The sequence below is a fragment of the Branchiostoma floridae genome, chromosome 5, assembly GCF_000003815.2.
Source record: "Branchiostoma floridae strain S238N-H82 chromosome 5, Bfl_VNyyK, whole genome shotgun sequence".
In the NCBI taxonomy this organism is placed as follows: domain Eukaryota; kingdom Metazoa; phylum Chordata; class Leptocardii; order Amphioxiformes; family Branchiostomatidae; genus Branchiostoma; species Branchiostoma floridae.
In genome coordinates, this window is record NC_049983.1 from 6,630,201 (window position 1) to 6,642,787 (window position 12,587).

The 12,587-nt window shown below is 40.6% G+C and overlaps 3 protein-coding genes across 5 annotated transcripts in view; 1 reads left to right on the forward strand and 2 right to left on the reverse strand.

Moving 5' to 3' along the window:
• LOC118415779 (host cell factor 1-like) overlaps positions 1-2,353 on the reverse strand; it is a gene marked incomplete in the record, with an annotated part of 60,434 nt that extends 58,081 nt beyond the window's left edge. Inside the window, 1 exon segment of the mRNA XM_035820596.1 lies at positions 2,145-2,353. Within this exon segment, the coding sequence (XP_035676489.1) occupies positions 2,145-2,304 (160 nt within the window).
• A 93-nt stretch (positions 2,354-2,446) lies between these two features.
• LOC118415785 (transmembrane protein 187-like) lies at positions 2,447-4,883 on the forward strand. The gene is made up of 2 exons (XM_035820604.1): positions 2,447-2,785; positions 3,480-4,883. Exons 1-2 carry the CDS (start codon positions 2,694-2,696, stop codon positions 4,300-4,302), a joined length of 915 nt encoding a protein of 304 aa, XP_035676497.1. The 5' UTR covers positions 2,447-2,693; the 3' UTR covers positions 4,303-4,883.
• Positions 4,816-12,587, reverse strand: part of LOC118415782 (sulfate transporter-like) — a 15,405-nt gene continuing 7,633 nt past the window's right edge. Inside the window, exons 9-18 of one of the 3 annotated variants that reach the window (XM_035820600.1) lie at positions 12,307-12,420; positions 11,603-11,680; positions 11,304-11,399; positions 10,872-10,987; positions 10,256-10,316; positions 9,256-9,462; positions 7,104-7,235; positions 6,818-6,872; positions 6,459-6,562; positions 4,816-5,981 (exon numbers count right to left, since the gene is read on the reverse strand). In XM_035820600.1, coding sequence (XP_035676493.1) covers positions 5,892-5,981; positions 6,459-6,562; positions 6,818-6,872; positions 7,104-7,235; positions 9,256-9,462; positions 10,256-10,316; positions 10,872-10,987; positions 11,304-11,399; positions 11,603-11,680; positions 12,307-12,420 — 1,053 coding nt within the window. In that variant the 3' untranslated portion in view covers positions 4,816-5,891. Of the gene's footprint in view, positions 5,982-6,458; positions 6,563-6,817; positions 6,873-7,103; positions 7,236-9,255; positions 9,463-9,569; positions 9,647-10,255; positions 10,317-10,810; positions 10,988-11,303; positions 11,400-11,602; positions 11,681-12,306; positions 12,421-12,587 lie in introns of all 3 variants that reach the window. The other 2 variants (XM_035820599.1, XM_035820598.1) reach the window with 2 other exon arrangements.

Genomic DNA, 12,587 nt, shown 5'->3' on the forward strand with positions numbered 1-12,587 from the left:
ATGAATGAAATGAAACAAAACGGTACGAAAATGAACGAACAAAACGCAAAAATTAATAAAACTTGAACAGAATGGAATAGAGCGAAACGGAACCAAACGGAACTAAAATGAAATAATTGGAACGAAGCGGAACGATAATTTGATGGAAACGAAATGGAACGGCCTAATTATAAATTATTACGTTGTATTTCGAATCAGGAAGACATAACCACACTCCTCTAGATCAAAGAATATGCCAATTTTGTAGTTTAGGGAAAGTAGAAGATGAAGTACATTTTACTATGGATTGTCCTTTGTATGATAGCGATAGGAGCATTTTATTTGACTATGTGTTAAGTAAATATCCCCACTTTAGATACTTGAATAGTAAAGAGAAATTTATATTCCTGACAGCTTTTGACAAACCAACTCTAACCAACCATACAGCTAGCTACATTTATACAATTACCAAGAAGCGAGAGGAAGTCGAATGTCTTAGAATAGATTAGACGCACATCTACATATATAGATGTGTATGATTGTTTCCATTGTTACATATATGTGATTCTTACCGTGTGACCTGTACTTAGCCCAGTGGGGCAAAAATGTGCAATAAAGGTCTTCATTCATATAAAACGTAGACGCCCAGGACGTCAGAAGACCAGCTACCATTTAGCAGCTTTCATTTTGATAAAACTTATACGTTATGGGTTGGATCAAAGGAACTGTAACGTTAACGCAACGGAATGAAATATAACGAACTATAACACAACGGAACGAAAGAAAACAAAATGTAACGAAACGGAGCTAAACATAACGACCTGTAACAAACTGTTACAAAATGGAACGAAAGAAAACGAACGTTAGCCTATAGCATAATTTTACAAGTAATATCCTGCAAAAGAAATGAAAATAGTTTGGAAAAAAATCATGCGACCTCATTTTACCTAAGGGGGTTAAAAATCAACAACTGAAAAAGGCAGACAAACGTAGAAACGCCTAGCTCATCCGACTAACTTACAGTTTGTTTATTTGGATAACCAGGCTGTAACGCATCTGATGACCTCTATTGACCTTTCCTCTGGACGTCGACCGAAATACGACTGTATACGTCTGATTACCGACCTCGTCGTATATTAGTCAACACACAGTCGTATTTTATCGATGGGGCTCAAGGGATTCGGCCTCACAGTCGTGTTTTGGTGGGCACGATAGTCGTGAAACGGTCAACAGAGATATACGACTCAAGTCTGACTCAATTACGCTCCAAACCTAACGTATTTACACCCGCTCGAGCACTGTGGTGTATTCAAGTTAGGAAAACTCTTACTGTAATGAAATAATCTAATGATCAGAAAGAAAACTTCAAGATAACTCTTACTCGTAACCAATACAAAAAAAGCCAACTCCCAATAACCTGTTGCACAAAAACAAATCTACAGCAATCAAATGCATGGCAAGACATAGTGAGGTCTATTCAACAACATTTGGCTGCATGTAACAAACCAAAGCCTATTCTTTTGAAAGCCTGTAACTCCAATTCAACTGCTAATTCTAACAACTCCTGTCAATTAGAGACTGGCAATGTGACAAAACTCAATTGCTCCTGGAGTCCAGTTAATTTTCGCATAACAAAACACACAAAGTAAACAATCACAATGCAAACGCGCGTCCCAAGCGCTGAATGCCCCCCTCCCACCCAACATTAGCATAAACAATCGGCGGCCATATTGATTTTGATTTTCAACAAATGACAAATGAGTTTGAATTAAATGTCACGAAAATGCAATATTTTCCATACTTTGTCGGCGAGGGGAGTTTATCTGGACCGATGCCAAATCTGTCGATCAGCGCTGAGTGGCAAACGGCGCGGGCGCAGGCGACGATATAAACAGTTTGGTTTAAATATGGCTCCCCCATGAAAAAACACCGGGCGCCGCCATATTGAATTTTACCCATCTACAAAAACCGGGATATCTTCCGTAAAAACGGAAGACAAGACGAAGCGATGGCGGAAAATTGTGCCAAACGATGTCGGCAACTTGATCTAGGAGGGGGAGACCTCGATGCCATTGGAAATGATCTTGGCGCCAAAGATTTGACGATAAACAACAAAAGGACGCCATTTTGAAAACAAGCTAGCCAAGCGGGGAGGGCGAGCTTACCTGTGTTGTACACGTGCAATTCGTCCACGATGCCCTCGTTGCCGCCCCCGAAAACAACCATGAGATCCTTAATGGCAACGGCACGATGGCCGTGCCGAGGCCGCGGCGTCGGGCCGGTTGTGCCCGTCACACGCCTCCACTTCAGGACGGGAGCCGCCATCTTGAGCTACCCACAATGCTGGGGGTGGGCGGGGGTTTCCTACAGCCACGGCGTCTCGCCTCTACAAAAGTATGCAAACGAGGGTGTCCAGAATATAACGACCAATCAGTGCGAGGCAAACATGAATATTTAGTAATTTTTCCGCGAGGCGCAGTGAGTTTAGACACCTCTGGGGGTAGGCGCCACAGAGTTCCCGGATGTTGTAAACAAAATTTCTTCCCTTTTCTTTTGCTCAAAGAATTTTTAATCTCGTTCTGTCCCTGAACGGAAAATAAACATTCGTCACAAACAGGGTAGACTTGATGGTTGAATGTTGATAATTTGGAATAAAGATTTTATTTGAGGGACGCTGCCCCATCAGCCACTCACATAATTAACAGATACCCCGGATGTTCATTTGCATGTTTCCAGTCTCGTACCCAGGGTCACGAGAGCGAGAACTGGGAACGTTTGACACTTCCGGGTTTGGCAGCACCTGCAGGTACAGTCCCGAGATAATGCGATATATAATAGTTATGATGGCCAAAATTCATTACTACATTATTCCACAGTATGCATTGATAGTAGGGGTGTTGTCGTGTTGTACTGTCATGTTTCTAAAATAATTCGCTAAGGTATTCCAGCCCTGGACCTGTGCTTTTAATTGTCATATGACGTTATGATAGGTGCATGTGCACGTGTAAGGTTACTGTTGTGCATTTTGGCATGGGCATGCTACTAGTATATGCTAGTAATTACGGAGATTATCAGGGTTAGATGAGCTAAATCTTGATGATTGCATGTACATGTACACGTTTTTCCTGCAATTAATGCATCATTTATAACTACGGAAAGAATCTAACTGGCCGGCCAAATTCATTTTCCTATGCAGAGCTGATACCGCATAAATTTGTACTAACAGCTAGTTCTACATTGTGGGTTCAAATATACGTAGAATGTCCAAGTTTATATCTGTTGACATCTTTGTCATTGGGTTTCAATATACAGGGGGATGTCCCGAAAACATTTCAGAATTCTGCTGAATTCGGAAGAAACCCTGATAGTAGGCGGGCAAGCCTCCAGCCTGGCATGGAATGACCCAACTGTGGGGGCTGTTACTAACCATGCCAGGCAGTGAAGTTCCACCCTTAGTATTAGTCTGACATGTCATAATTTACACTTTTTCTTTGCTACAGACCCTCCAGGATGGACCACGCTGTGAGTACAGCTGCCATCTCGGTCGTCATTCCAGTTGCCATGGCAACGGCGATCACATGGCTGGGCTGTTTCGACAGCGTCATCACCGATCTCGGTTTCCAACACTACGGCGAGCACCCTGACCACAACATCCCCCTCCTACCCTCTCAACTCAAGATGCCTGCTAACACCCTGGTCAACTTGGGTTACACACTTCTCGGATTCCTGTGGATTAACAAGTTTGTAAAAGACAGAAACGACGGCGCCATTACCGACGGCGACCTTTTTGTGGGTTCTACATTCTGCTGGATGGCGGTCGCGTATGGACCGGTACAGTTCCTGCGTATCGTGACTCAGCGGCACAGGTTCGCCGTGTTAGACCAGTGGTTCACCCTACCGTTCTTCGCTTGGGTTGTGGTGATGAGCGACTACCTCATGGACGGATGGAATGCCAGAAGGATTTTGACTGTCGTTGTGCTTTCCTTTGCGAGCTATACCTTCGCTCTACTTCATGACCTTGGCTTTGAGGTCGCTCTAGGATTTCACATACTACTTGCCGTTATGTACGGCATGCAAATTTTCCGAGCTAGCCAATCAGAAAAGTTAAAGTCGAAGCTACTAAGGGCATTGATGTTTGCTGTTCTGTCTTGTGCAGGGTTTGTCGGGTTGAAGCTCCTTGACTTGTACCTTGCCAGGTTTTTGTTGTTTCATCGTTTTTCGGGACATTTCTGGTCCAAGGTGGCGGACATAATGCAGATACATTTTGTGTGTAAATTCTTCCACCCCATCATGGTGGAAAATGCCAAGAATAAGAAAGAATGATTGCAATTAAAGGAGTGGAAAGATTAAAAGCTGATCTAGTCACAATCTAGGTTTAAGTGATCTAGAACTTAGGCCAAGTTGACTCGATCACATAGATGGCATCCTCTGGGAACTCCAAAACTGATGCAAGCGTTCAAAGAAAAAAACGTTTGGCAAAATAAAAGTTGATTGATTATAAAATGTGAGTGGTAAGGAAGGTTGAACAAATGACTAGCACACATCTTGTATATCAAACAGTAGATTCTTCATATTTGTTCTTCTTTGACTTTGTCATTCTACAATATTAGTACATGTATCTCTTTCCTGATATATTTTGCACTATTTGCATACTTTTGTAGCTGCTTTGTACGATTTACAATATGGTCAAAAACTTTCTTTTTAAATCAATGCATAAGTAGATGCCATTTATATACATGTAATCAAATCAACATGGCCTTACCAATAATGTATTTATCAACTATTCTGTAACATGGCAGATTTAACTTTCATACTAATAAATACATGTATTGAAAGTTTTCAGCAATTTTTTTTATTGATCATTTTTACAGTTTGGAAGATATGAGTACACATTACACAAACCCTATACGAAAATATCTACAAAATTGCTTCTTTTCCTGATCTTTCCTGTATAATAGCTCTTTAACAAAATAATTACATCTTGTGAAATATTGCCTTTGTCATATATCTTCTTTCAGATTTGATTTGATTTGATTTATTAGATTTGCAAAACAATACAATACCTGTGGATCACAGGCAGGAGTAGGCTGGTTTTGTGATCCACACATTAATACGTATACATACATTGTATGTACTAATACATCATTAAAACAGTCAGTGTAAAATGTCTATTGAAAAATCTTCATTAATTCTTCATGGTTGATAATCTCCAGGCAGATCTACCAGTGGTGGCATAAGGAGTTTAGCTGGCCAAGGAGTGTTCTGAGCCACCGGAGATCTGTCATCACTGAAACAGGGAGGAGCATTTCTATTCAATAATGGTGTTACTGCCCCTCCCAGAGGACATACTATCAACAATGAGAAGATTTGTTGTGCTAATGCTTTTACGATCAATTTATATCTTTATTGGGACAAATTCAGTGCCCATGCACATCCCTGTAGAAGGATTGCGCCTAACAGCAAGGCGGGCAATTAACACCTACTCGGCAACACACACCATTATTGAATAGAAATGCCCCTCCCTGTTTCAGTGACGTCAGATCCCCAGTGGCTCAGAACACTACTTGGCCAGCTAAACTCCTTGCCAAGCTAAATGCCATTGGTAGATCTGCCTGGAAATTACACGGTTGATACTTCTTGCACACATACCCAAACCTGAGCAAGTTTAAATAGTCAAAATACTTACTTACTTGTTACTTGAATTGTCAAAATACAACTTGTATAACAAGTAACCCACAACAATCACAAAAGACGTACATGTAAATTTAATTATATGTCTGAAACAGAAGTCTATTTGTTTTTCAAATGTGGCACCATTGAAGAAAGCTGATAAAATGGTTTTTGAATGGTAATTTCAAAGGAAGTTTACACCAGAATAGATATTGCAATAGCATGATAGACTTGATGTCATCTCAAATCTCTGACTCCATCTCAATGTGCGTGGTATCTGCGGCTTCACCATCTTCTTGTGGTTCCTCCTCTTTGGCTTCAACCTTGGCATCCTGTAAGACATTCAAGACAAGAAGTTCATTGTTACATAATGCACATTAATGAATAATATGTACTGTATCAAGCCTTACAACAAAATGTTTGAAAACAATGTTTCTATGACCCTATTTTGATCATGCCTCTGAATTGACAAAAATTCCTCCCTTTTCCGAACAAGCTATCAGGAGAAATGCTTAAGTCCTCAACAAATGTTAGACATTTAGGTAATAAGATCTGCCAAATAGCAGCTACTCAAGCAAATGGATATGATTTTGGAAATAGTCAGACACATTGTCACCGATAATAGTTAGTGGAAATTTTTCTTGCTATCTGAAACGTCTGACCATTTCCAAAATCATATCCAGTTGCTTGTGAGTAATTGCTATTTGGCAAATACTTGAGTCTTCTTGTATCAATACCTTTTGTTCTTGTGACTTGATGACTTAATCTACCTTTGACAGTTGGCCTTCAAACATACAAACCTGACCTACCTCTGCTAGAGAGAAGAGTACTGCATCATGTACACTGATGAATAGGTTGTCACACTCAATCTTCTCAAAGAATCCACAAGACACAAGCTGGTCCCTGATATTGGCTGGAAAAGTAAAAACAAAATTAACATGTATACTAATACATGTATACTAATTATGAAACTGACTTTAGCATCATTACTGTCTGTGCATGCTGCCATGAAAAGGTAAAATAGAATACATTTTATTCGTGCAATTCGGGGTTTATATGCTTAGAGAGGAAAGTGCAAATTGTTTCCACTTTTCAACCATATAAAACAACAAAAGAATATGAGGTATGGGAGAGAATAAAATATGAAGTATAATCATAAATGTTTCACCTTTGCAATGTGCCAGAAGAAACCTGACTCCAACACTTTTGTAGTCTTTGTGTACCTGGTATTACGTTATTATACAAAAACAAAGGTTAAATGTGTTGTTTCTATGTGTACCCAGGGCCTCCCTGAAAAGCAATGTTTAAGTCACTGATTAAACCTTACCCTGGTAAAATAATACATGTGCAGAAATAAATGCAGGTAAATAAATACAATAAATAAATGATATAAAAGCTAACAAGGCATAATCAAAAGAATGGTGCACATCAATGACTCTGTTTTTTGTTAGTACCTGAGTTAGTGTGTTGACTGCCACAGAGTCCAGGAAGTTGAAGGGTCCACAGTCCAGAATGACTGTTTTCACCTCAGGTACTGGAGGTTCCTCCACTTCCATGGAAATGAAACCATCTAACTCAACCATTTCCTGATGGAAAAAAGGCGTATATTGTTAATGTTAAAGTGTGTCATTAAAAATTTAACATTTCCTGATTATGTTCACCTGATTCACTATCATTCAATAAACAAAAACATTTGTACAAAACATTCATTAAGATTCAATAACATAAGAAGTATGACACACTTCTGATGTTATTGAATATTGAATCTTACAAATCATACTTCTAGCTCTTGATTCCTGCCACCAGGTAAGGGACCGTACGGCGTTTAGTGAGGGGGGAGGGCCGGTCGCCAGAGGGTCGGGTCAAAAAATTTTTGCATGGCCCTCCCCCCAGGTAAAATTTTTTTTGCTAGGCCCTCCCCCCAAGACAAAATATTTTTGCTTGGCCCTCCCCCCCTCCTATCAACTTTGAAAAAAATATTCAAGACGCCAATAAAACACTGCGCTCCCGCATTTGGAAATGTGCTTTGCGTCATACTTTTTCATGATTTTCATCGAGAAGCAGATCTCTCACCCCTAGTAAAAAAAGGAAAACAGAATGGCTCAAAATATCTGCTAAATAGAGGGATAAATATCTGCTTCATAGAGGCATAAATATTTGCTTTATAGAAGCTATTTCATTGTTTTGATATTGAAACAACACCTAAAAAGCATTTGTACCTGGATTTCTAGTAGATTTGCGCCACGAAGCGGCGCGCGCCCCGCTCCCTAAATTTACGTATTGCAAGCTCGCGGGCCTGAGCGGCTTGACGGAAACTATTTTCAATTTACATATATTTTGGACTTTTTCTTGGTTCTGTGGTGGTAATAACTTACGGTAAATGGGGGGGGGGGAAATGAAAACTAAAACGACAGCACGATTCGACTTCCAAAACTGTAGTGGGGAGGGGGGCGCCGACGCGTGACGCTGATTTTCCCACGGCGGGGTAAGACCGGTCGCCTCTCTCTAGACGCCAGCGGGCGTGAGACCGCAGACTTGCAGGAGGAATCATCTTTTAGAAATGCCACGCTTTTTTGCCACGATTTCCGGCCTGCATTGCTTTTTTATGGGAAAATTTGCTGGTTAGATGACATTTCTATGAAAAAAAATAAAATACGAGGGTTTCAAGTTTTTGAGAACGACGTTCCGAACACCATGTTCGGCGCCAAAGGCACGAAGAATCGCAAGGTAGGTCCGGGAGAATTTTGAAATCTTGACCCTCTTAAAAGCTATTTCCTTCAGTTTGAGGAGATATTTTGCTGACAAACAAAGCTAACTTTAATAGCATTTTAATTTAGAAATACAAAATTAAATCCCCCCCAAACACATTATCACGATGTCGGTCATCAAAGGCGCGAGGCCGGTCACGTCAAAAGGGATCCAGGGAAATTTGCAAATATTTACTCTCGAGCTTTGAAACGCCATTTCTTACATTTTGAGGGCAATAAGACAGGGGTAAATTTTGCTGGCAGACTAATCTAGAGTTTAATAACATTTCTGTGCGTGAAGAAGGTTTTCGAGGGCGTCATGCATAAGCCCCGCCCCCTCCCTTTCGCATTTTCACTGTATCCCAAGCGCCAACCTCGGGCGATCCTTTGCAGAGGTCCAGAAAAATTTTGAAATCTTGACCCTCTGAAACGCCGTTTCTTGGATTTTAAGGGACATATTTTGCTGGCAGACCAAGCTATTTTTTTTGCTTGGCCCTCCCCCCAAGTAAAAAAAAATTTGCTAGGCCCTCCCCCTGGCAAACTATTTTTTTGCTTGGCCCTCCCCCCCCTGGCGACCGGCCCTCCCCCCTCACTAAATGCCGTACGGTCCCTAATCAAGATATGATTTCCACCCATAATGCCATAGTAAACATGGCAGCCAATTTTTTTAGAAGCATAAAAGCAAACATTATGAAAACCTGCATTTGTATGAACTTTATGGTGATAATGCACTGTTTGCTTCCCAAAAGAAAGTTTTTACAATCTCATAAAAAAGGTATTTCTTGGCTTGTCTTCTTTGTTCTGAAATTAGAAGAATAATACAAAAAAGGACCACCATAAATGGCAATCATACTTGTACCTTTCCATTCTCAGAAACCTTCTTGGCTTCTTTTGCTCTCTTCTTTTCAAGCTTCTTTTTTTCGTCGTCGGCTTTCTTCCTCTGAGCCAGCAGTACCACCGGGTCCAGCCCTGTCTGTGAGTACAGGGATGTCTTGAAGTGGTCACAGTTGGAGAAGAACAGGGACATGTCAAATCTGAAGATCTTCACACTTGGGATCTCTTGAGCCTGTGTAGGAAATAAGAAACATGGTCAACAATCTTCAATGGTTAACGTGAGGTGTCACATAGTGTATACTATTAGTTATTATGTAATGGTAGGTAGAGTACAGGGATGTCTTGAAGTGGTCACAGTTGGAGAAGAACAGGGACATGTCAAATCTGAAGATCTTCACACTGGGGATCTCTTGAGCCTGTGTAGGGGGTGGGAGAGAAGAAAGATGATGAATAATCTTGAAGATTGGTCAACAATTAATGTGTGGCATCACATAATGTAATGATAGGGTGTTTGGCAGAGAGGGCAGAGGTCCTGGGTTCCAGTCATCTAATATGGTCCTCAGGACGTTAAAGTTTCTGTGTTTTCTGCTTGAGAACAGAAAAGAACCCAACACACAAGGGACAAGTGTCTGTACATGCACAAACTTTGGATTATGGTGGAATGGCCAAGTGAGTAGAATGATTGTTTGATCTGCATGGTACATACTTCTGTAAGTACTGTTTCCTTCATTTTGCACTCAGCATTTCGAAAGAGAGATAATGGTAGTTGAACACACACCACCACTAGTGGACTTGCCTTTTGCTGAAGTTATTGTACTAGATTGTGTGACCCAAGGGCTCTTAAAATGGAGATGGTCACTGGCTTATGCACCATCTGATGTTTTGAAAGATGTTATCATTTAAACATTGCGGATTGGCCATTGAAACAGAGGTGGTTACTAATACTCAGCCTACTGTAGTTATGCACCATCTGGTCTACGTAGGAAGGACTTTAACTTTTTAACTCATAGATTCCACTAACTCACAGCCTTGTAGTTGTGTAAGTCCCTGTAGATGTCACAGTTGGGGACCTGACCCAGCAGGGTGGTGGCTATAAAGATACTGGACCCACATACAGGTATCATATATGTGTAATCCGTATTTATACAGGCTCAGCAGGACTATGGTTTCAAGATTACTGAGAACTCTTGAACATACCCTTCAGGATGAGTCTTCTCCACTCTGGGCATTCTTAACCAGCCCCACGGATACTCACTACGGTCTACGCAACAGAAGACCATATCGTGCAACAATGATCAGCAAGACTAAAAGACATGCGTCCCACGTGCCTTAGATCTACTGTATGCAAGTGGCGACTAGTGTCCGAAAGTGTATCTTAGTCAATGTCTGTGTAAACTGTCGGAATATACCGTGTAGATTTATGCAGAGATTCAATAGCCTAGTTTCACTCACGATGATTGTGTTAATTTATGTATGTGGAGATAACCCACAATTGTGTAATGTAACTCGCAATTCAGCTACCAAGCTGCAATGTTTTACAAATAAAATCATTCATTCATTCATTCATACACTGAACTCACTGCCTTGTAGTTGTGTAAGTCCCTGTAGATGTCACAGTTGGGGACCTGACCCAGCAGGGTGGTGGCTGGACGCTGGGAGCGGAACAGGACGGTCAGCAGACTGAAGGCCATCCCCGTCCCCAGGCCGATGTCCAGTCCCAGCAGGAATACGGCCAGGAACGTCACCCACCAGATCACCTGGAACAAGGGATTATGAAATATTTAAGTATAATATTCATTTGATAACCATTATGACTGAAAGATTCAACCAGGGCTTGTCCCTCCATGCAGGACTTGTTCCTCCATCTCGGGATGGAAATTTCCATGGTATGGAAAAAGTGTACTAGCCAGAGTACCATTCTCATGTAGTTAGCAAGTGAAAGTATTGATCCAGCAGAAATTGATGATAATTTGCACTATATCATTATATGTTATTTGCAGTGACTGACAATGGCACTTGATATGCACAAAGATATTAAGTGATCATAATGGAATAACAGATACATGTACTTACAAAATCAATCTTACTGATCTTCCAGAGTGGCTTGAGTTCTGCAAACTGTTTAAACATGTTCTTCACATTCACCACCACAATCACAGCCAGAACAGCCTGGGAGGGAACAGAACAACATTTTCAATATTTGGAAAAAAAGGTGTTAACCAAATAAAATACAAAAAGAGACTGGTATCGCATTCCATTATATTTCAATACACCACCAAATTCACCAATACAATTTTCTTTCAGCCTACTTAAGTTTAGTTCTAGATTTCCTTTCTTTACAAAAGAATGTATTCTTCTTAAGGGGAACCTACAGTCTGTGTTGATCTGAAGAGTGGTCCAATAAACAGCAGCACCAGCAACATCACTACACATTGCACCAGGGACATGAGCTGTAGGATGGTAAAGAAAAACAAGATATTAGTACACAAAGAAACATGATTCCAAAGATATTATCAGCACTTCAGTCTTGAAGTGTCTTACCTCAATCATGTACAATGTATCAATAATATTATTCATTGCTTTGGTTAACTACCTGTTGGAATTTAGATTTCCCTCAGTCACCGGGGATTTATAGTGGATGCTATCTTCAATGTCTGACTGTTCACAAAAATCTATCCAGATGCTTGTGTGCAATGAGTAACCTTTTTATGTTCTACGAGCATTACATCTATTATCAAAAATATTTTCAAAGTAAAAACTGACAGTGAGACATGGAATGTGTCTATTTTAGTAGTAAGAAGTAGCATGTCAGTAATTGCCAGTAGCATTTTAGTACTGTCAGGACTTGTCCTGACAGTAAGAGATCAGTAACAACTAACTAGTACTTACAGGAAAACTTGTCAGAACCATTAGAGGAGTGACAGTAGAGCTGATTTACTGAAATGTTTTGAAAGCTAAGGCAACTGACGATAACTTATCAATTACTGACAGTCTCATATGCATCTCAGCACTGATAGTTTGCTAAGGGACGAGTCAAATAGATGAACCTAACAGTAAACTCAGACTCGTGACACACCTGTGTTTTAGTTCCAGCGGCCTCTCCCACTAACGTACGAGAGATTGCTGTCGAACATACAAAGCAGGAGAAGAAGGATCCAAACAGGTTGCTAGTTCCATAGGCAAGCAGCTCCTGAGATGGATGAAAAAAAGATGCAAAAACTAATCCTAGACATCACTAAAGAGAAAACAGCACTTTCATCCTTTACTCACTCACTCACTCACTCAATCATCTTCTGTACCTATCCAAATGAGAGCTCATCTGTGTTGGTAAATTCCAATAGTGAAAGGTTTAAACTT